This window comes from Pteropus medius, unplaced genomic scaffold (genome assembly GCF_902729225.1).
Source record: "Pteropus medius unplaced genomic scaffold, Ma_sr-lr_union100, whole genome shotgun sequence".
Taxonomy (NCBI): domain Eukaryota; kingdom Metazoa; phylum Chordata; class Mammalia; order Chiroptera; family Pteropodidae; genus Pteropus; species Pteropus medius.
Window position 1 is genome coordinate 11,865,673 of NW_024342474.1, and position 25,004 is coordinate 11,890,676.

The 25,004-nt window shown below is 33.2% G+C and overlaps 1 protein-coding gene across 2 annotated transcripts in view; it reads left to right on the forward strand.

Moving 5' to 3' along the window:
• The window catches only part of TBC1D15 (TBC1 domain family member 15), a 58,828-nt gene that overhangs the window by 18,415 nt on the left and 15,409 nt on the right, over positions 1–25,004 (forward strand). The window contains exons 4-11 of one of the 2 annotated variants that reach the window (XM_039866029.1): positions 3,388–3,526; positions 7,949–8,159; positions 14,725–14,827; positions 15,758–15,808; positions 16,114–16,311; positions 17,364–17,492; positions 17,999–18,102; positions 19,114–19,208. In XM_039866029.1, coding sequence (XP_039721963.1) covers positions 3,388–3,526; positions 7,949–8,159; positions 14,725–14,827; positions 15,758–15,808; positions 16,114–16,311; positions 17,364–17,492; positions 17,999–18,102; positions 19,114–19,208 — 1,030 coding nt within the window. The remainder of the gene's footprint in view (positions 1–3,387; positions 3,527–7,948; positions 8,160–14,724; positions 14,828–15,757; positions 15,809–16,113; positions 16,312–17,363; positions 17,493–17,998; positions 18,103–19,113; positions 19,209–25,004) is intronic. The other variant, XM_039866030.1, reaches the window with a different exon arrangement.

Genomic DNA, 25,004 nt, shown 5'->3' on the forward strand with positions numbered 1-25,004 from the left:
TAATCAACAGGACAAGTAATAACAAATGTTGGAGAGGATGCAGAGAAAAAGGAACCCTCATACACTGCTGGTGAGACTCCAAATTGGTACAGCCACTAATGGAAAATGGTATGGAGGTTCCTCAAAAAACTAAGAATTGATCTACCATGTGATCCAGCAATCCCTCTTGTGAGTATTTACCCCAAAGACTTGAAAACCCATATCCAAAAGGATATTTGCACATCGATGTTCATATCAGCATTATTCACAATGGCCAGGACATGGAAGCAACCAAAGTGTCCTACGATAGATGATTGGCTAAAGAAGCTGTGGTACATATATACAATGGAATATTACTCAGCCATAAGAAGAAATGGAATACTGTCATTTGCGACAGCACGGATGGACCTCGAGATAATCATGCTAAGTGAAATAAGCCAGACAGAAAAAGTCGAAAACCACATGATGTCACTTATATGTAAGTTATAAATGAAAAAGCAACAAGTGATCAGGACAAACAAACAGAGACTCATGGACATGGACTATAGACTAGTGGTTACTAGTGGGATGAGGAGAGGGGAGGTAGATGGGGTAAAGGGGATTAAATATAGGGTTTAGGGGGAGGGTGAAGTGAGTAAGGGGGATCGAATATATGGTAGCTGAAGGAAACTGGACTTTGGGTGGTAAACACACAATAGAATATACAGATGTCAAATGATAATGTATACCTGGAAATTATATAATTGTATTAACCAGTGTTACCCCAATAAACTTAATTAAAAATTAAAAAAAAATATATAGCATGCTGTTCTTTGTGGATGTAATATCCTTATTTCTGAGGAGTTCAAGGATAGTCTTTTAGATGTTTCATCTCTATATAGTCTACTTTCTCTAATTGACTTTTTTCCCTCTTGTTTCATTTGGACTTTGTCTTTTGTGTAAACATTTGCCTTTGATGTTTGGTGATCTTTTTAGTGTGGTGCTCATATTTAACAGTAAACACAAAAAAGTGATTATACTCTCTCTGGGTATGGGTAGACTTGGTAATAGTTGGGACTTAGTGTGACCTGGCTAGACTGCTTTCTTGGGGAATCCTTCATGCTGAAATCTAAGTTTTTCTTTTGGGTTAATTGTTTTCCAGAGAAGCTTGCAGATTTCTGCTAGAGACGGTAAACCTGGATTCCAGTGTTCTGGGAACTGAGTAGAGGAGGAGAGCTGGAAGTCTTGCCAACTCATTATGTAGATGGATTTTCAATTAATTCTGTTTTTAGTGTGTTATTCCTTTGCTCATTGTGCTTGGTTTCTCCTGATCCAGTGATAATCTATTTTATCTTCTCTAATAGTAAACCTCTAGACTTTTTTTAGTGATCCTGTTTTCAGCTTGCCCTTCATCCTAATTTCCAAAAATACTTGATATACCAATTTCAAACTTTTGTGTGGAGTGGAGTTCTGTAGATCAGGGGTCCCCAACTCCTGGGCTGTGGACTGGAACTGGTCCATGGCCAATTAGGAACTGGGCCGCACAGCAGGAGGTGAGAGGTGAGCGAAGCTTCATCTGTATTTGCAGCTGTTCCTCAGAGCTGGCATCACCGCCTCAGCTCCATCTCAGTTATCAGGCATTAGATTGTAATAGGAGCACTGGTCCCTGGTGCCAAAAAGGTTGGGGACTGCTGCTGTAGATGCTTATCTTTCTCCACTAGTGATGGTAGAGTTGGTGGTGATGGTGGTAAGGTTTGCATTTTTTAAAACTGGGCAAACATGGAGGGCTCCCTAAGAAATGACATTTGAGGAAAGACCAGGAAGGAAAAACACTCTATAACTTTATTCATTCAGTTTTCCCCTTATTTTTCAATCTGTTTCTATTCTTATTTCTTAATTTTTCTTTTATAATGCAGTCCTGTTCCTACAAATTTCCTTCTTACCTTTTTTAAAAAGAATGTCACAATACACGAATATTTTTTTGTTGTAAAAATTCAAATAATAGAAAGTTGAAGTCCTGCTTGATTAGAACCCCATCTCTCATCTGTCCCTGTTTAGTGCATTTTTCAGACTTTTATCTTTACACTTTTCCTTTCCCTCTCTTACCTCCTAGTTTTTTTCTGTGTTTCTAATTTTATATGCTTGATATGGTTGCTGTACTGCATACATTGTATCACAACATTTGTTTTATTTACTATTATGTATTGAATATATGTAAATGTTAACATATCAGTTTTTAAACTATTGCCTAGTATTTCATTGGTTACCCCCTAGTTTATTTACTCATTTCTTCATTGATGGGTATTAGGGTATTTCTGATTTTTCACTTTTACAGACAATGCTGTAATGAAAATTCTTGTATGTGCCTCTTTGAATACCTGTGTATTTTTCTGGAGTAGATGATGAAAAGAAGTATTGTGATGAAACACATGCATATTTTAAATTTTAATAAATTTGGCTAAATTGCCCTTTTGCTATCAGTACTAATGATGAGCACTGTTATCACAGTGTGAAACAGCATTTCCTTGCACTCTTTTATTTTTATATTTTAATCAAATGGGGCCAAAAATTGAAATTCATCTAAACTTGCTTTTCTTTGATTGTTTTTGAAGTTGGACATCCTCGTATGTTTGTCACTTCATATTTCTTCTCTTACTTGCTTTTTTATACCATTTGCTTATTTTTCTCTTTTGCTATTTGTAGATTTCTAAATAAATTGTTAGGAGCTGTTTTTATGTTCTTGATTTTTTTTTTTTTAGTCATCTACCATGTATTTTGGAAGCTTTTCACCCGGTCTTGCTTATCTTTTACTTCTTTGTGGTATCTTTTGTTGTACAAAACTTAAACTTTTTGATTTAGTCATTATTGACATTGCACTTTAGACTTTGGTTTTATTTTCTTTTTAAATAAAAAGTTCTATAGAACTATACATGTAGATATGTTACTTGTAGCCTTTAGCTAATTTTGACAGGAATATGTAACCAATGGTGGCTTAAATCAAGTAGCCACCATTGGCTGTTTTCCTCAAATAACCAGAAGTCTGGAGGTGTGGAGTTATTTGCAGTCGTTCTCTTGCTTTTTCTCAATTAGTTATAAGATGGCTGCCATATTTTTAGGCAGCATAGCTTCATTGAAAGCAGGAAAAGGAAGAAAGGGGTGGGCCTTTGTTAGGAAAGCAAAAGCATTACCAGAAGCCCTACAGTTGGCTTCTACATGAATCTCATTTGCAACACTAACTGCCAGGGAATCTGGCAGTTAAGCTTTACTTCTTGGTGAAGATGGGCAAGGGAAAAGATGATCGGAAACAGTGTTCAGTTTTTCCAATTGCTACAATAAACTTAATTTATATAGATGCTGAGAAGATATTATTGATTGAAATTGAATTCTAGTTTTATTCCTTAAATACTTTATATGTTATAATTATTTTAGGACTCCAGTTCAGTTGTAGAATGGACCCATGCCCCAAAAGAAAGAGGTCATCGAGGAGCGGAACATCTGAACAGTTACGAAGCAGAGTGGGACATGGTTAATACAGTTTCATTTAAAAAGAAACCACATACCAATGGAGGTATGAATTAAAATTTTCAAAATCTTAAACTGATTTGCTACAGTATAAACAAGTGCAAAGAAAGTTCTTTAATGTTCCTCAGAGAAGAAGGATGCTTTGGTGCTTTTGATACATATAACTCAATTTTAGTTATCTTTTTGTTCTGTTGGTTGTGCCTTCATAAAAAAGCCTTTAAAAATACCTTTTCTGTTTTGTAGTTAATGGCAGAAAATAGAAACACTTTAGAAAATTGCTTCTCATGCACATTTTTCTTAACCTAGTAGAATAAAAGAAAATTATGTCGTTTCATCCTGAAGCACGAGGGGGAGATGGAGTATGCCATTAAACCATCTTGTTCTAATTTCAGTGTTTACTGGGATCTTTACAGCTCATTGCAGTCTCTCCTTTATTTATGTTCACTACTGGTCTCCTTTTTATTCATACACACACACCTGTATTTGCTATGTAGTAATTATCTACATGTAGATAACAAGAAAGAGCCAAGCTAACAGTCTGATAGAATATACATACTACTCCAAATGTGATCTGGCTAGCCCACCTGTGATGTGGCCAGCTTATTTGTGATCTCTTTTAAAAATATTAAGCGCTTGGATAGAGTTAAATTGCTTTTTATTTTATTGATTTGTGTTTTATGTCTAAAAGGATATTTTATCTCTTAATGAGTTTTGTGTATGAATTTAGGAATTTATCCACGTTTACCAGAATCAAAAAAGCTGGCCAGAATTTACTGAAATATGTATTGCTGCATTTATATAGCCTTGTTACTAAGTAAAATTGATTTTCATGTGTGGCCTGGGGAATCATTCTCATATATAGTAGTTATACTTTATACTGTATCATTTCTTAGAAACAATAGCAGTTAAGAAGTAAATAATTCACAAGCTTTTGATAACAGCTTATGAATATATGTCTTTGTCTCTCTCCCTCTCTCCCTTTCTCCCTCTCTCCCTCTTTTAGTCTTTCTCTACCTCTTTTTCTCTGCATTCCCTTTCTACTGAAAGGAAGGTTCTTACCAAAACAATGTAAAATGTTAAAACCAAAGGATTATAGTATATTCGATTTGGCATGTGAAAGATTTTTAACTTCTCTACACTGGATCTTCAGAGTTGGTTATATGAATTGCTATTTTTTGTTTGCTGTTGACTAATATTGTTAAATTCTTCAGAATGAAAAAGTCGGGCTATAGGAATGAGCAAAAAGAGTTTTCAGTATTTCCTAGAGGAAAGAAGCATTATGTATATGACAAAAGCATAATCTGACAATAAAGATCTTTTTAGAATAGTGTTTTTCAACTTTGCACATTGAAATGACTTGGGGTGGTTAGGCTTTTAAAAAAAAAATACCAATGCCTGGCTTTCATCCAGAAAATGAAATCATACTCTGGAGATGAAGCCTGGGCATCTGTATTTTTCAAAATCTCTCCTCATGATTTAAATGTATAAAGTTGACAACCTCTGTGTAGCTCAGCCAAAAACCACATATGTAAATACTGCTTACATGACTTGGCCATATGCGTTGTGATTTATAAAGAACCTTTATTTTGTAATTATTAAAAGTTAAGACACTTTTTTTCCTCCCAGTATTTAAAAAATTATATATTTATACATTAGAGTGAGTAATACATTGACCAGTATGGCCCAGTATGCATACACATATTTAACAGAACAAGGAGTTGTGAAGTGCTATGCACTTTGTCCCATCCCATCTTTCTTACCTTATCTTAGACTGTCTATCTTATGATTATATTTCATCAAAACTCCTCCCTAAAGGAGATCTGTTCTAAGCTTGGTGTTTCAGAATTCAAAATTCTGCCATTATGAAACATTTCTATATTTTCGAAAAGCATTTTTTTAATAAAATTTTTTAAAAAAAAATATTTTTGACTTTATACTTTTTTTGTGATTCACAAAGGAAACTTAGGACAAACCTTTAAAAAAATGGAAGATTGAAGATTTATTTAACTTTTTATTTCTTAAGAGTTTCTCTACTGCTAAGTCTTTGTTTTTATGTATCAGATCAAATGTTTTGAAAATGTATATACCCAGAACAACAGACTGCCAGGATGTTCTGGTAACCCATCTAAATAAAATGTCGTGTCCTTGATGTTAATTCTATTCAAGACATGGGGACTTATTGAATTCTTTTGTTTTACTCTTTTGCCATGATAGCCAGTTTTCCCATGTCATTGTGTTGGAGATATTTTTTACATACATATGGTAACATAGAAAATTCACCAGAACTAAATTAGTTTTATTTACCTTTCAGTACGGAGAAAGAAGGAAATTTTGAGTTAATGCTTGGAATCCACTAGTTTTCATTTGTAACCATTTCTCCAGTTAGCTATTGGTGATAGATTAAATTGCAGATTACTTTTATATTGACTTGGGAATGGGTTATTCATTTATTCAACAAATCTTTGAGCACCAGTTACTCTTCTAGGCACTGGAGATATAGTTGTGAACAAAAGAAAGTTCCTGTTCTTATGAAGCTTATATTCTAGTAAGGGGACTTATAGAATTGTCTTGTAATGTTTCTCATCATTTTTAGCACTTTAAGTGAAGAAATGCATGAGGTATTTTCTGTCGTATTTAATATGTAATGTGTATTTCTTCCATTAACAAGGGAAATCTGTAAAATTTTTACTTTCGAATATGCACAAACTCCTGATGGTTTGTATAACCTGCATGTATTAGTTAATGTTCTTGCATTAATTTGGATTACTTTATATAATTTAAGAATTTCATTTAAAAAATTGTATCTAGTTTTTTATTGCTCTTTTGCTGTGAAAATATTTTTGGTCTTTGCAAATAATGTAGTATGTATCCTTTCTAAGTCGTTTAGGTACGTTCACATTTCAGTGATTTATGAAGACATTCTAGAATTGTTCTCAAATCGATATTAGCTTGCAGTAGTGTTATGAGCTCTACAGTATAAATTCCAGTGCAACATGAATAGTAAGAGTCAAGAGGGCACATGGCACTTAACCTGGTACCAGCCTTAGATATGTGTGCACCATTCGAGCTGGTGTGTTACTTTAGCCTTTCTGGACTTCCTTCCAAATGATACTTGTTAAAGTGTCCATGTAATAGTGATAGTGCCTGTATTCCTTGCAAGTAGAAGTTTCTATAAGCTGTAGATTTCTTTGTGTCAATTCAGGAAATCTTGTTGGAGGTGATGGAGCTATAGTGTTTCTGACTATTTAGGAAGGTGACATACATTCAGGTCAACACCAGTTAGTCTACCCTTTGATCAAGTTCGTAAGCATATATCATCTATGCAGTTTATCTTGGTGGAATCGATAGTGTGGGACAGAATTAATGAACATCGTGAAGAGCAGGATAGCATGATACTTCTCAGGAAATAACATTAGAGAAAAAGTTTTTTAAAATTTCCGAGACTAACATGCTTATGTCTGAGTTAAAATGTTAAAATGATATATTTATATTAGAAACTAATTATAAGTATTAGTGAGAAGAAAGATGACATCTTTCCATTGTTCTTTAAATTTTTATTTATATAGGTAATTTTTAAGTTGCTTATTAATCAATTATGATATTGTTCCTAAACTTAGGATTTTAAGCTTCCATAAACAGCTCACAAACTCAGAAAATGTTGTATAACTGTAGTTTGACTTGAACTGAGGTTTTAAATGAATAGGAGAATGATTTAAGAATGATTTAGCAGGAAGAGTAAATGTATTTATTTTCTTCAAAGCATTCATAAGTTGTCTTTTTATCCTTAGTTCCCCAATGTTCTTTGGGTTTTTGCCAAAAAGTTTGTGTAGTCACCCCAATATTTTTTATCCTAGTATATTTATTTTTATTCAATGTAGTATAGTAAAAATAATTGCAAAAGGAAATGGGGGAAATAAAAGTTTTGTTTTTTAAAACGAGTCTCTCAAAACATACTATTTGTATTTGGGGGGAGAGTGGGAAAAGATTTACAGTTATTGAGTATTTGCTGTATACTTCACACTGTATTAGTTGACAAACATAATGTCTTTTAATTCTTAGAATAACATTGGGAGGTAAGTATAATTATCTCCATTCTATAGGTGAAGAAACTGAGGCTCAGAGATTCAATTATTTGCCCCAGATCTTTTACTTTGTAAGATGGTGGTGCTGCAATTTGAATCCAGCTTGCCTGCTTCTAAAGCTGTGTTCATTTTGGGCAAAGCTTATATTTAAATAGGGATAACATTTTTCAGATTTGTATGCAGTAGGATAATTATTTTAAAAACTATTTTTTAATAAAATGTATATTGTTATTTTTAGTACAAGTGGAAACCATAGTAATATGAATGGTATAGTCATTCCTTAGGTTCAACAAATTTCTTTTTAGGCAGTCATGTAGAGCGCTGTCTGTACCTTACCTTTTGAAAAGGCGAACAAAAATATTTTGCCCCACTTTCTTGTTTTTAAGATGCTCCAAGTCATAGGAATGGGAAAAGCAAATGGTCATTCCTGTTCAGTTTGACAGACCTGAAATCAATCAAGCAAAACAAAGAGGGTATGGGCTGGTCGTATTTGGTATTCTGTCTAAAGGATGACGTCGTTCTCCCTGCTCTGCACTTTCATCAAGGAGAGAGCAAACTACTGATTGACTCTCTTGAAAAATATGTGGTCTTGTGTGAGTAAGTATCAAATTATTTTCTACTTTTTGAAATTGGATTGTTGTATTGGTTTCAAGGCAAACTATTTTTGCTTGTCACTGGATATTATTGACCTATGTGCATATCAGGGCACAAGCAGCTTTTTTTTTTTTGGTAGGAGGATATTGACTGCTTTGGATGAATGACTAAATAAAATTTTGCCATTTTAGTAATTTGGATCTGCAACCTGTATCACCTTATTAATGCTTTAAAGAAAAGAGTAGTCTCATATTTTTAATACACATTTAAATGAATAATGATGCATCAGTAACTTATAGGTTATATATTTATCAAATTTACCTTTTATTATGTAGTTTCTGTTAAACAGTTTTATTTGAAATGTTGCAAATTTAAGTCAGGCAAGTCTGTGCCCTTTATAAAATAATTATAAGTGTGGAAGGCAGGGCTTCTTTACTTTTCAGAAATCTTGTATCTTACATTTATTCACCTATGTGCATTTGTACACACATGCTTTTTCTTGCTTTCACTCTTGACAAATATATTTTGGGTGTCAGCTATATTCTGAGCACTGTTACTAGTTGTTTGATATTTAGTAGTGAATAAAACAGACATGTTTCTGGATATCTGAGTGTTTATGGTCTTGTGAAGGATGCCATCCAATAAATGGCTATAAAACTCAAGAACTAAGATGGAGGAGGTAAAAAGTGCTTTGGGAGCTCCCTGGAAAGGAGAAAGGGTACCTCATTCAGACTACAGGTTGGGTAGGAGTGAGGGAATACTTTCTAAGTTGAGACCTGACAAATGCAGGAACATTAGCATGAAAGGGAAGGAAATAGTTAAGGTGGGAGAGGTATTTTAGAAGGAAAAATACAAAACATGATATAATCACAGAATTGAAAGGTCAGTATCACAGGTCTGCATAGTGGGAAACGGAGGGTACCCCATTTAAAGATGAGGCCAAAGAGCTAGGTAAAGACCAGAGCTTGAAGGATCTTGTAAGTCATGTTAGCAAGTTGTTCCAGTCATCTAGATGCAATTATAGTGGCATGAACTAGCAGAGTGGCAGGAAAGATAAAGTATTAGACAAGTGTTTAGGGTTAGAATTTATGATTGGTTGGAGATGTGGCAGTGAGAAGAAGGGAGAAATTGAGGTTTTTAGCTTGGGGAACTGTAAGGATGCTTGTTAAGTATTAATAATGTCTGCACTTCATAATAGAAAATAGAAAAATATCCTTTATCATGCCTAAATTTAGATTATATAAAGCTAGGTGTGATCCAAAAGTTGGAAGATTTTGACTGTTTTCCGGAATGAAATTCTCTCCCCTACCTTGCTGATTACTTCTGGGAGGCACTAGGCATGTAACCATAAGAAGTTAGGCCTCGTTGGTAGTATGTGGGTCTTGATCTTGATTTCAAGAGGGGCATTATGACTGGGGCACAAAGTTTGGCTGTTGAAAGCAGGTGTTAAAGACTTGGGGCTTTTAGTAGTATAACAACTTCAGTATTAATCATTGTTGTGATATAGCAGTAACAAAACTTGATTAAAGTACAGTATCTAGGTCGAAGTGGTAGAAACCTCTCTATTGGTAAGATCATACTTTGGAGAACTAGGTTGAGTTTTAAGCACTGCATTTTCAGTGTGTTAGACTAACTACACTATATGGAAAAGACTACTGTAATGAGAGGAATCAAAATAGTATGAAAAACACTAGAAGGAGGTGGGGATTTAACTTAAAGGAGTTTTGGTGTGACATTAAATAGACTCCAAACTTAACTATGGTCAAAGAGGGCCTGCCTTATCTTAGCTCTGTTCATCTGTTAAGCCTTTCTTGCGCCATTCTCTTCTGTATTTTAGCCACAAGGTTTCACTTCCTGAAACTTGTCTTAGTGTCCCTTGTGTATGCTGTTTCTTTTGCATGGAATATTCTTTTCCCTTTCTGATCCCTGAGGTCTCAGTTTAATGGTACTTCCTCAGAGGGTCTTTTCTGGATGCCCGCTCTCCATTTAAAGTAGTGTCCCACGCCCTTTTTGCTGTCCCATTCCCTTTTTTGCTTCCTTCATGGTTCTTAACAGAATAAAATAATTTTGTCTATCTACCTCTTTTATGTTCTACTCTAGAATGTAAGCCCATTATTAAGGCAGGGATTGCATCTATCTTGTTTACATTTTTGCCTGAGTTCTTAGCCACAGTGCCTGGCACATAATATTTGCATAATCAATCTTAGTTGAATGACTAAATGGCATGGTACTTATCAGTTCTACAAATAATTTTGAAAGGATTGTTATAAGAAATAAATCGTACATTTGTTTTGTATGACTCCAAAGAAAAATTAGAAGGAAACAGATTTTAGCTCAAGAGGTAGAGAGTTTTCTATCCTGGATGGGTTCAAGGGTAGACTCAACAGTCACTTAGGTGTTTACAAGGGAATGTGCACCTTGAGTGTGTGTGGGTGATTTTTAATGTGAGTTGTAAGTGAAACTTTGTTTCCTTTTCTGTATTTGTAAAACAACTGAGAATTAAATATAAGAATAGATGGTGATAAAAATATCATATTGGTGAGGCTTAGATATGCAATGTCATCATAATTCACCCCAAGTTAGTTTTGAAGTCAGCCAGTTATCGTCACTTTTGGACAATCACTGGTCTCCGTGGTGAGGACAGACCACTTATTATGTGAATGAGAGCAGACTAGAAACCACTTTCTCTGTTGATGGGCAGATCAAGAGAAGGAGAGAGCCTGGGTAGGGTTATACTAGATAGGCACATTATTCTTCCCTTATCTCAGCAATCATATATATCCCTGTGAAGGAGAGTTTCTTTAGAACAAGTACATTGTTCAAAACATTTGGAAACATGAGGCCATGGGAATGGAACGGTGTTCTATTTTTCTCAATTTTTTTATTTAACAAGTAATTTTTTTTTGAGGACCCACTATGTCTTAGACACTGTGCTAAATGCTGGAAAGAGCAATAATCAAACAAGATATGGCCCCTGCCTTCATACAGTTTTTATTATTGTAGGAGAGACAAACATTGCTTATACAAATAAGATTAAAATTTCAGCCGTAATAAATGCTCTGGGTGAGATATATAGCACTATGAGAGCATAAAATAGGATAATATGTAAGTTTTTGTGTGTCAGTAGTAATTGAAGCTCTGAGAGAGAATGAAATTAAGGGGAAGATAAAAGGGGGGACAGTATGTGAGATTAAGTGATTAATTGCAACCTTTAATGACTTGGTCAAAGAGAAAAACCTTGCAGAGGAGACTGACCTCCCTCCACTTTGTTCTCTCTTCCCATTGGGCTTTATCATTATTTTTATGCTTAATCGAGTATGCGACTGTTCTTGGGGAAGGAAATAGCTGTCTAAAGTTAAAGTCCTTCAAAAGCTATACTCCTAATACCAGTCCTTTCTCCACTGTGTATTCTCCTATGACACTGGCTGCCAGTTTACTCTTCGTCCCTGAATGGTCTGAAATGTGTAAGAATAGTACATTAAATGTTTGAACTCCAAGGCCTCTCTGTACCCTAGGCTGAAAGTAAGCACTTCCTTTTTTTTCCCATCATAAATTATGACCAATTACATTGTGCCATAGAATATAGATACTCCAAATAAGTAATTACCAATATAAAAGAAGTTCCAAATTTGTACAAGCCACTATCAGATTCTTAGGGAGATATTAAAGGTCCTTATTTTTTAATATTCATTATTGTCCAGATAACTAGAATTCTCAAGTTAATCTAAAAAAATAAGGTCCCCTCCTCCCCCCGCGCCCGCTTTGTATTAGATGTCAGCTACTTGGGTCTCATTTCCTGTCATTGGAGCAGTTATCTTAAGGAAATTGATGTTTCCAGAGTCATGTTTCTGTGGTCAGAGATTGTCGTAGAGACCAAAAGGAAGAATAGTCCAGGAAAACCATGGTTTCAGCATCCTCACTGAGATACCAGCCAGACTATGCCAGGGTCCTCCTCCTTGTTGTCTTCTGAGCTCAAAACTAATAGAAAATCAGTCAGACCATGTTATTTTTTTCTCTATCATTAATGTAAATTGAAGAATGTGCTTCGCATCTGTGGCCATATTGTCTTACTTAATACTCCGCTAACAAATTAAGGGCTTTACCATACAGATAGGTGAAAGAATGAGCCACAAATACATTTTTGTTACCTTTCTGATATGAAGTTGGTTGCTAGGATATGAATGAATATTATTGGTTTTATTAAAATTATTTAGTATATTGGGCCATTTTTACATAAATACATAAATATCCAAGCAGTAAAATATTCCCTTAAAAAGCCAAGTTGGTTGTATCATCATATAACACCAACCATTTACAAGATTAGGTTCTAGATCCTCATTTATTCCCTTTGAGAGAGAGAGATCTCTCATACATAAATAAATTGTATATATAGTTTTGTAAATACTCTGTACCTTTTTATTTTTTATTAATCTTCCTGATTGATATCTTTTTCAATGAAATTTTAATTTATTTGGCTTTTCGTATTGGTCATTCTCAGTAATATAAAATAGTTAATGCTACATACATCTCAGTTTACAAACATTCTTCAATTGTTAGAATTTCTGATTTATTCTGAGGTCTTAGGAGAGGCTCAATCCAAAGCTTGGGAAGTATTTCTGAATTTTTAGTAGATATGGTTCCATAATTGTGACCTTAGACTATGATTTTCTTTAAGCTTTGTAGTAGGCTCTAATAGAATTGCTGATGTTAGCACCATTAAATGCTTACTGCTGCAATGCTTTTGAAAGTCTTGAATAATGTCACAAGAGATCAACTTCCCAGAGTCCATAATATCCCAGAATACATTAATATATTTATAAATCTATAATATTTAATATTCCTAGATTAAATCAGTGTGGTAACCTGGTAGGTGCAAACATAACACTATTCTAGAATGCCAACTCACTTTTTGATAAACTCTGCAATTACCCACCAATATACTGCTTGTCTTTTGACTGATGTACTTTTTAAAATGTTTTGTTGATTTCCTTAGGGGCAACCACGTCTTTAATTTCTTATATTTTATATTTCCTCCTAGAGCTTCCCCCAGCCTCTCATCACAAGAGAATTAGGTATAAAAAATGAAATCTTTCCTTATTAAAAAAAAAGGTATCTGTAGTTGCTTGTGGTTGTGCAGTTGGTTGTGTAGTTGGTTGTGTAGTCATTACTTCTTTCCATCCACAGTTTAAGATCTGGAGCCATAATAATATGAGCCCATAGAGTTGAAGACTGCATATTTGTTCCCCGTCTGCATGCATAGCTAGTGTTTTGACTTTCAGGACTAATTTTTATTTGGATTTTAAAGAAAGTTAGAAACAAAATAACCACAGCACCAACAATACTGTGCTGAGAAGAAATATGTTTCTATATTAATTACTTTTTCTGGTTAAAAGTTGACCTGTCATTAAAAAATACCTTGTGAGAACCTTGTGAGGTTTTCATATTAAACGTGACCCCAAAGTTATTCAGAAAAATGGTGTTTAATGAAAATTGAACATTTAAAAAGTTGTTATGTTTTTCCTACTTGAGATGACTCAACCTCAGCACTTTTTAAAAGCCAAGGGGCTTATAAAGCTATTATTGTCTCTGAAGATTGGGCACTGTTTTCGACTTTGTAAGAATGAGATTGTGTTTGAATTTCATATTCCCCTTAGCATTATGTTGCATCCTGTTATGTTAGAGTTGAGAAGAGATAACTGTTATTAAAGTTCTTATCTCAAACATTTATAATAAACTAGAAATAGCAGCAAAATAACACATTTAATTTTTATTTTAAACATAGAAAAGTTGTGGATTTATTATAGCTGACTTTGCTAAATTATAAAACTTACCGAATAGAAGAAAGACTGGATAATTAATCTGATTACTTGAAATTAGGTGTCTGTAATGCATTTTATTCTGTAGCTATTAAGAAATGTGGAGAAAAACGTGTCTAGAGCTTAATAAGAAAGAACTAAAAAGATACTACTGGAACTGTACATTATATCCTTGTTAAATATGTTTGCATGTGTTAATAATTATGGTTAGCATAATTAATGATCTTTAACAGTTGAATAATCTATTGTATCTTTTATTTTTAACATCTTATATTGCAATACTACCAACCTGTGGAATGAAGTTGGGAATCATTTCAAAATAGGATATTTTCCTATAGTGTACATACTGTATATACAGGTGAATTCTAAAGTGTGTTTTGGTTTTCTTTAATTTTCATGAGAATAAAGGAAGATATATTTGTAAAGTTTTTCCACTGTGATTCTAAACAAGAATTTGAGTTCATTACAATTTAGTTGTCTTGGCTTTACCTAGAATAAAAATATACTTCATCCCTTTTATACTTGTTAATTTAATATTTCATGTTTCATGTAGTTTTTGGAACTCACTTATTAAGATAGTTACTAAGTACTTGTTAATATTGTATTAATGGGAAACAGTTCTAGAACTGGACATTTAAGTTTTTGTTACTGTTAAGGAAGAGTAACTATGCCTTAGTAGTTATTCAGTAGTTATTAGTAGTTATTGATACAGTGTGCTGGTATTTTTGACACATTGCTCCTTTTTATTACAGATCTCCACAGGATAAAAGAATACTTCTTGTGAATTGTCAGAATAAGAGTCTTTCACAGTCTTTTGAAAATCTTCTTGATGAACCAGCATATGGTTTAATACAAGTATGTTTCTTAAATCTATCTCATGTTATTAATCTGTTAATCTGACTCCATTATTTTATATACCCCCTACCTCTCACTTTCTCAGATTATACAGAATGAAGCAACTGTCCCTCTATGTGTAAACTTTATGGAACTATTCACTGTAATTTTATAGAAATATGTTTCATATTATTTGTTAGAAGCTTCCTTGGTTCTTTGTTACTCTTAAGGCATTTTTCCCTTTATCATAATATTTAAATTAGACATTAGTAGATTTTTTTTTATCATAGCTTTCATCAATTAGGTGCAAGTTTACTGGGTAAGCCACTTTGAATTCATTAATGATAAATTTAGGCATAAGTCTGGTTTGAATTTTTATTTTCCCATTTAACTAGGTTCATTTGGGGTCATGATAATCTAATTCCCTTGAGTATATTCTTGCATTTGGTTAAAAATGTGCACTCAACATAGGCAGAAATAGTTATTTTTTGCTCAGATTTCTCTATGAAAATAATGAAATGACTGTTTATTCATTAATTCATTCAGCAAGTGCTTACTCTGTCCCAGATGCGCTCTTGTTGGTTCTGAAGATAACAAAGAAGGAGGGCAAGAGAACTAAAACACTGATTAAGTGAGAGAACAGTTTTTCTTATTGTGAAAATAATAATTTTAAAGATTGACCTTTAAGAAGTAACTATTTTTGCTAAATATGAGTAATCAGGCAGTTTGGGATTTAGAAGTAACCTTAACAGTAGAAAAAGCTTTTGCTGTTTTCCAGGACAGCATTGCCCAGAACAAATTACTTTTGTTGGCATGATTTACTACTCATATAATTAGATTAAAATATCAGCCACTATTTAAATATCATGAGCTTTTAAATTTGGCTACCAAATATTTTGTGTTAGACTAGTGTGGTACTACACACTTCAAGAACTGTATTTTTTTGTGAAGGCAGGACTGCTAGACAGAAGAAAGCTGTTGTGGGCCATTCACCAATGGAAAGTAAGCACTGCGTGTATTTCTATTGTATGCAGAATGAATGAAGCCTGCAAATCATTTGTTTATCTGAAGTTCAATCAGTAGCATTAATTTATCATTTAATATACTATTTTAACCAAATGAAAAGATTGGCTTAGAAAATTTAAATTTTTCTTCCCAGAAAAAAATTTTTTTAAGGTAATCTTAGAATACTCTACTTTAGTTCTGATTTCCCTCCTTTTAAAAAACGTTGCCCTTATGCCTGTCATCAAGGTCTTTTATTCTTTATTTGAGTTAATAATACTAATATTTTTTTTCCTACTCTATAGAAAATTAAAAAGGATCCTTATACAGCAACTATGGTAGGATTTTCCAAAGTCACAAACTACATTTTTGATAGTTTGAGAGGCAACGATCCCTCTACACATCAACGACCTCCTTCAGAAATGGCAGATTTTCTTAGCGATGCTATTCCAGGTTTAAAGATAAATCAACAAGAAGAACCAGGATTTGAAGTCATCACAAAAGTGAGTGGAGATTTATGTTAATATAGCTCTTATATTTTAACAGGAGAACTATTTTTAAACTTGTACATGTTATAGAACTGGAAACTCATATTTGGTTTTATCTGCCTCCTCTTTATATAATACTTTTTTTATAACTTTTTGCTAACTAATATATCTAACAACTAATGCTTGACTTGTCACCAAATGATTCTTCATCGATTACTAATACTGCTGTACATTAATGTTGGGTCTCTTTTCTTTCATTACTTTTTGATAATAATGAACAGGTTGTTTTATTGAGTGCATAGCAGTGAGTGAATAGTGAGCTTTGCAAATTGCCCCTAGTTTTGTTCCTAATTTACATTATGTTTTCTCAGTAGACATCAGAGGCAGCTAGTCAGGACTGTACTCTAGGGCTTTTATTCTCATGTGACTCTTCTTTTTTTAAATAAGATGGATTTTGGCCCCAAATTATGGCAAATCTTCATATGTGCTCAATAAGACTTTTGAATTTGCTAAACAATTCTAGGCTGCACATAGAACATTGTAAATATCTAAATTACGATACTTAATTAAAAGATTTATCTTGAAAATGGCATTTTTAAATTACCAACATCTGTTAATTGAATAAACTGTAGAAAATACCAAGTGGAGCTAATGGATCATGAATCAATTCTGAGAGCTATAAATTTTAGTTTGGAAGAAAACCTAATTTTGGAAAATGATTAATGGCATAATACTCTCCTTTTTAATAATATAGCATACCGTTTAGTTTGAAGGGTCTCATAGAATTTACATGTTGAATGTTCTATACTTACATAATTGAAACCCAAAATAACAAATGTTTTCCTAACTTTCCATTTATAACCCAGATATTTGTGTGTTTAGTAGGAGGGAAAATGTATGGAACGCTAACTATTATAGTTCATAAACTAAACATTGAAAAATAATGGGAGATATTAGAAGTGTTAGAACATTTCTGAGTGATAGTATTTTAGTTTAAGTTTCTATATACCTTGATTTCATTTCACTGATTAAAGATGCACTCCTTATTGCTTGTCTTCTTATTTTAGATTGATTTGGGAGAACGACCTGTTGTTCAAAGGAGAGAGCCAGTATCACTGGAAGAATGGACCAAGAACGTTGATTCTGAAGGAAGAATTTTAAATGTAGATAATGTGAAGCAGATGATATTTAGAGGGGTAAATACTTTAATAAGGATTATATGTGAAATTGCTGGTACTCAAGTTTTGTTTTCCTTTTTTTGAAAGGGGAAGGGGAATGAACTCTTTTTTTGGTATGATGCCTTAAAATCTCTTTTGGACAGAGTGAGGTACTTGTGAGGATTGGTTGGGGGGATACCATTAAGCCTAGGAAAAGATATTCTTCCTTACGTGAAGTTCTGTGGATTATGTGAAGGAGACATGTATGTACCCCACTGGTAGTTGCTTTGGCCAGTAAGCATTGGATTTTGAAAGACTAATCAGTTCCACTATCGGTGCTACACAGTCTACTGTATTCTCTGTATTGTTTAGGCTTTCTGCTTATATCTTTAGTATCTAATAGTCAAAAACAAGATAGTATTTACTGAATTTAGCTATTTTTATGGATAAAGCTATCAAATATTAATCTTTCTGTTTAAATGCAAGCTTTGTGAACTTAAAGTATTCTTTTTTACAAATGTGTTTAATATCCATGTTTTCTTCAGGGACTTAGTCATGCGTTGAGAAAGCAAGCATGGAAATTTCTTCTGGGTTATTTTCCTTGGGATAGTACCAAGGAGGAAAGAACTCAGTTACAAAAACAAAAAATGTAAGTAATGGTCTTGTGTGTATTCATCAAATACACAGATTCAAGTAACTCACCCATACAAACTAGTAGAGGATTTCTTGATGACTATTTGGAATACGTAGACTAGGATATGGAAAAATAATTTTATTTTTATTCTTTTAATTTAAAAATTATGAACACCATAGTTACTTCAAACCAGAAACATTTATTAGAAGGACCTCATTGCACTTATTTTGGCAAATATGTAGAAAGATGGTAAGAAAAATTTCATTCCCTTTTGCTTACTTGAAATATAACTAATTAGAAGTGGATTTTAGATGTATCTTATTCATCTGGATTTATTTTTACAGTTTATTATGAGATTATAAAATGGCTCATAAAAAGTGTATTTGTTACTTGGGTTAATTACTTTTATTTTCTTAGTGCTCCTGTAACATAAACTGGTCTTTTATTCTTTTTGGAAGAGTGTTTCTATTTTTAAATAATTTCTTAGATTTGGAAAGAAACAGACCAACTTTCCAGGTTCACTTTTATTCCTAGTTAATTAGTGTAGCCTTTGATTTGAAGCTTACCCCTAGTTATTATGTAGATATTCAGACTCTCACACAATTCTTTCTTTTTTTGAACATTTTTATCAGTCTTTCTAAGACATTTTCAATCAACAGGTTTCTTTAATAAACTCTTTGGAAAATAGAACTCTTATGTCACATTAAAGAAAAAGTCTTATAGACTTGTATTTATTCAGAAACTTAAGTGGTTAAAATATTTAATGATTGGAATAATTTTGGTATGATATTAAGGATTAAGGTAAATGTTTCTTTAAAACCTAAATTATTTTCTTAGTTTAAACAGTTTATGACATGTACAATGTTATTTTATTTTTTCTTTGTTTTCACAATGTAAACATTTCACTATCATATGTACAAGCTTATATCTCACTAGCATCATAAATGCTTTGATATTGTTTGATTAAAAATTTTTTAAATAGAGTGTTCAAATAAGCTGTTTTTGATGTAAAATTGTTTTCTGTAGTGATGAATACTTCAGGATGAAACTACAGTGGAAATCTGTCAGCGAGGAACAGGAGAAGAGAAATTCGAGGTTAAGAGATTATAGAAGTCTTATTGGTAATTTTTTCTTAATTTTGGAAGTTTTTTCTTAATTTTGGAAGTCTTGATAAGATTTAAGAAGTGAAGACATATGTTATGGAGTTAGGCTCAAAAGAGAAATCAGAATTGGAGAGTACATTAGAATATGTGTTTAATATTCTTGGTTGTTCCTTTTCCAGTAGGTGTATGAATTAGTATATTTGTAAGTACTGACGTATTTCACTTTTAATTCCAAAATGTGAATTAATACAAAGAGTGTTTAACTTTATTTGCTTGGTGAATTAATTTCATTAAAAAAATATTGGCTTTTTACAAAAAACAGTTTGTGTTTATTATAGAAAAATTAGGAACTATACCTCAGCAAAAAGAAAAAAATAAAAATAAGTTTTGTTTTTGTAGTCCAGAGATAACTATGGTTAATAGGCTTTGGTTTATATCCCTCCAGACCTTCTCTAAATATGCATATGTTTCATTTTTTAATTTAGTAAATGACTAGATAGATAAGTTTTTGTCAATATTTGAGAATTGAATAACAGTTCACGTGGGAATGAATAATTATTCCCTAAAAAGTAGATGCTTGATAGAATTTTACATTAAGAGAATTAGACTTATTTCCAAATAGTGAGTACCGACTTGTCTGGATCTTAAGATAAAGGCCAGCTTGGTATAAGTTATTGAAGGAGTGCATAGTTATTGTTCTGCATGTCTTACCTGGTGAGTTTCAGTTCGTAATCTTCACTTTACCAATAAGAAAACTGAAACATTTAGAGCATAAATAACTTGTCCAAGATGACATAGTTAATAAGGGCAGTAGCCAGTTTTAATGCTCTTGACTATCTTGTTAACTAGCCTCTATTTAATTTTAAGATAGATTTGGATAGGAGTGGAACTTATTATTTTAATTCTTATATTGTATTTGAATTGATTTATCTGTAGCCTCATGAATGAAGATAGAGGGATGTTTTTACTACCATGGTCATCACCACCATCCCATGGATGAAAAAAAATCCTTAAATTATAGTAGAAAGGCTAACATAACAGACTGATTTGGTAGTTTTTGTAGACATATAGACAAATGCTGAGATCTTTTTGGCAATAGTACTTGTGATTGAAAACTTAATTTTTTCTGAAAAATAAATTATGCTGGAATAAACTGTCCTTCCTCTGCTAAGTCAAAAGGTTAGAGATTTTGAGGCACAGTGTTTATTGAAGTTTCCATCTGAAAACTTTTTTTAGTTTCAGTAAAAAATGATAATGGACTTTTTTTCCTGCTTGGACATAAAATACTGGAAATGGAAGGGATCTCAGAGATCAGCTAAGCCCATATTTCAAGTCTTTTCTTTATATAGGCCATATCCTCTTCTATTTTTGGCAAGTGACAACACTGATAATGCCACTGATTCTCTCAATCTTCTTGTGTACTATTTTCATTCTTTCCAGGATATTGCAGGAAAAATTTAGATGTTTTAAATCCCCATAATATAATTTGAATTGAAACATACCTTAGTCGAGTTTTCTCATTTTTAGCAGTTAATAAAATGGAAGCTCAGAAAAGATTATTAGTAAGTTGTCCTTATCATCTAGTTAGTTCCACAGCCCAGACTCATTCATAATCAGATCTAATTCTTAATTAAGTGGCCTTTCAACTTTACCGTGCTTTCTACCAGTGGAAGTATGTAAGTTGGTTTTAAAGCATTCTTTTTCTTATAATACTTTTTTCTAAAAGTATTTTTTAGAAAAGATTACCAAAAGATTTTTTTTGTTGGTATAAATTCACTTTATTAAAAAATGCACAGATAAGCTGTAAGCCTTGTGGATTGTGACAAGAATTTGCATATACTTAAAATTTTATTTTAATTATGAGGAGAAACTTTTGGAACATTTTAAGTAAGACCATCTTGTTTATATTTTTAATTTTTTTTCCTGCTGTGTGGAAAATGGATTGAATCAAGGTTAAGAGTGTAGGAACAGGGAGACCAGATAGTAGAAATCACTTCAAGCAAGAGATGGTGATAGCAGAGAAGTGGAGAAATAGATGAATTCAAATTATATTTTTATGATAGACTTGATAATACTTTCTGATTAAGTGTAGGGTGTAGAGGAGAAAGAGAGAAATAAAGGGTGGGACTACTCTTGATTTGAGAAATATAGTAGTTGATGGTACCACTTACAGAGATGAAGAGAATGGAGTACGGTGAAGTTAAATTAGATGTTTGCTATGTATACATACCTTAAGGTGAGGTATACAGATGTAATCTATCAGATGGCTAGTTGAATAATCTGGAGTAATCTGGGTAAGAGATATAAGTTTGGGTATTATTAGTATAAATATCTATGGAAATAGATACTGTCACTTAGGGAAAAAAGAGAGGCAGATAAGAACATCCAAGAAACCCAGTCTTTAGAGCATAGTTCCTAACTTTGACTGCATGTTATAATCACCAGGGATCTTTTTGAAAATCACATTGTTTTAAACATTCCCACATTGATTCAGTATTTACTTTGTGCCTATTATATAGTAGGTTCTCCACTAAGTATTGGGTATTCGTCAGTGAACAAAACAGAAAATTCTTGCCCTCAAGGAGCTTCTGTTCCTGTGGGGAAGAACAGAGAGTAAACAAGATAAGTAAGTAACATATATGCTGTGTTAGTGATAAGTGCTAAATAGAAAAATAAGACAGGGAAGATGGTTAGGAAGTTTATGTATAATGTTGCAGTTTTAACTCGGGTGATCAGAGAAGGCTTTTATTGAGAAGGTGATGTTTGAGTAGAAACTTGAAGAAGGGGATGCGTGACCTATACAAATATCCAAGCGGAAAGGAATATGTATTAGACTTGTTTCCACCCCAGGGTTTCTGCATGTTTAAGTACAGCTGAGAGGTCTGTGTGGCTGGAGTGAATTGGATAGAGTATAGAAACTAATAAGGTCAGAAAAGAAATTTTGGAGGAACAGGTACAGATCACATAGAACCTTATAGTTCATTGTAAAGACTTGAGCTTTTACTCTGCATGAGTTGGAGAGCCACTGGAGGATTTTGAGCAGAAGAGTGACATGATCCGACTTTTGTTTTAACAAGTCATTCTGGCTGCTGTCTAGAGAATAGCTGTGGGGGGCGAGGGTGGAAGTGGAAAAACCATTTGAGGTTATTGCTATAACTCAGATGAGAGAACGGTTGCTTGATCCAGGGGCTTGCATTCGAGTGAGGGAGATTCGAATAGAGACTTGAAGAAGTATAGAGTGTATGCCGTGCAACTATCTCTGTGAAGGACATTTTGGGCAGAGGGGAACAGCGTGGTCTAGACTTGTTTCTACCTTAGGACTTCCACATGTTTGAAGAAGAGCAAGGAAACCAGTGTGACTAGGGTGGAGTGAGTCAGGGTGGTGGGTGGAGTGAATGGTTGGGAGATAATCAGTTTCGGTTTCTACATGTATGTTGAAGGTTGAACAGATTTTTCAGTGTCAGATAAGAGAAACAGACTCAAGAGTGACTCCAAGGCTTTAAGATGGGCAACTGGAAGAATGGAGTGTCATTTTTTATTAAGACGTTGAAACTATGAGAGAAGTAAGCTTAGAAGGGAATATTTGGAAGTTAGTTTTGGACTTGTTAAGTTTGAGAAATGCCTGTTGGATGTTCATAAATAATAGAGTAGAAGGTGGATATTTTGGGTTGGAATGCAGGGAAGGGAGGGGCTGGAGATAGAAATTTAGAGGTCACCAGTGTGTAAATGATAGGAGACTAGATGAATTGCCAAGGGAGTGGAGTGAATGGATTTAGGAAAAAAGGTCCAAGAATTGAGCTCTGAGGCACTTTATAAGTTGGAATAACTAGGAGAAATCAGCAAAAGAGACTGAGAAACCAGCCAGAGAAAAAAGGGAAAACTTAAGAGTTTGTCCTAGAAGTGAAGTGAAGAAACTATTTCAAGGAGTGACTGGAATATCAAGTAAGGTGAAGACTTGGATTGAACATTGCACAGAGTAAAAAGCATCTCTGAAGATTTTGCTTAAAGAAGGGTTCTGGAGGAGTGGTGGATGTGATAGCCTGATTGGAGTGTATTCAGGAAGGAATGAGAGGAGAGGACTTGGAGAGAATATATACAGCTCTTTCAGGAAGTTTTGCTCTTAAACAGAAAACGGTCCAGTAGTTAAAGGGGAAAAAAGGTTAAAAACGGTTTTTATGATGAAAAACAACGAGTGGTTGAATACTGGGTGGGAGTGGTTCAGTAGAAAACCTCATGAAACTAGAGATAGATAGGAATTACTAGAGTAATGTCTGGGTAGCAAATAAAGGATGGATTTCATGCACATGAACAAGGGTTGGTCTCAGCCACGATCATGGAAGCTCATTTATAGTGATAGGAGAGAAGGGAGACTATATGGCTACAAATGCAATTACATGGTTAAAATAGTGAGAACCCATGAAAGTTCTCTTTGGATAACTTCCATCTTCTCAGAAATAGGAAGCAAGATCCTTATCTGAGAGCTAGGATGTGGGAGAAGATAACATGTTGGAGGCTTGAAGTGAGAGGAGAAGGTGTAAAATAGTTGCATGAATAGGGAGAGGGATGAGAGAAACAGAGCATGATTGCCAGGCAGCATTAAGGGCCCACTTGAGGTGGTGATGGTGAATGTAAAATGGGATCAGTTGACATGGATGTATTTTTCTCCAGTCTTTTTTAGCTATTTCAAGTTAGGTGGAAAGTTGGCTTTAATGAGGGCTTTTTTTTTTTTTTAAAACCTAAGTACTCATTTTTTTTCCTAGAAATACTTTCCTTATAGAATACCTTTTTTGGTCTCTCTTTTGTTTTATGCCTGGAAGAAATATAAGAGGAAAAAAAGTTCATGAGGGTACAACTAACTTTTTACTATGTTTAAAACACCTATTATGTTATACTGTATTGGCATTATGACTATAATTGTGCTCGAGTTAATAAAAAACTTAGTGTCTACCTCTTTATCAAGTATAAGGAAGCGGAAACATTTTTTACATGTTTAAATGAGATTTTACATTTATGGCATTTTTTTTTGGTATTGATTTTCTTTATTTGAAAAATGTATCCACAATTCTATAGATTTTTTTTTAATTAAATGTAATGTGTATTTTAACAGAAAGCTAGAATATTCTCACATTTAAAAAATGTTCTTACAGAACCTAAACTCATGTTATCTCTTGTTTGATTCTACTCTGTTGTTAAAATACCTTCTCATCTCTTCACAAGTATTGAGAATGTTTTCAAATTATTCATTTTAAGGGGTGTGGGGGTGGAGGTTAGTTATGACTTTTAAATTAAATTTATTGGGGTGACATTGGTTAATAAAATTATATAGGTTTCAAAGGTATGATTCAATAATATATCATCTGTATATTGCCCTGTCAACTTTTTTTTTTAATGATAACATTGGTTAACAAAATCCAGTAAATTTCAGGTATACAATTTAACAGGCATATATATATATATTGCATTGTATCAACTTTTTTTAAAATTATTTTTTTAATTAAAATTATTGGGGTGACATTGGTTAATAAAATCAAATAGGTTTCAAGGGTCAGTTATAACTTTTAAACAGAATTGATTATAGAGTAATTATTTTAAGTTTTTAAAGATTTCCTAATTTACTGAGAGATTTAAGTTAGAGGAATGAATGCCTTTTTAGTTGTAAAGTCTTTCACAACAAGATGCATTTAATATAGGTATCAGTAGGTATCAGCTTTTGTGAATTGAATTGTCAGTAAAAGTTACTCTTTTGATGTTTCCAAATCTCTTTTTAATATCATGAAATCATTTCCAGCAAAATTTGGATTTTCATTTATTTCA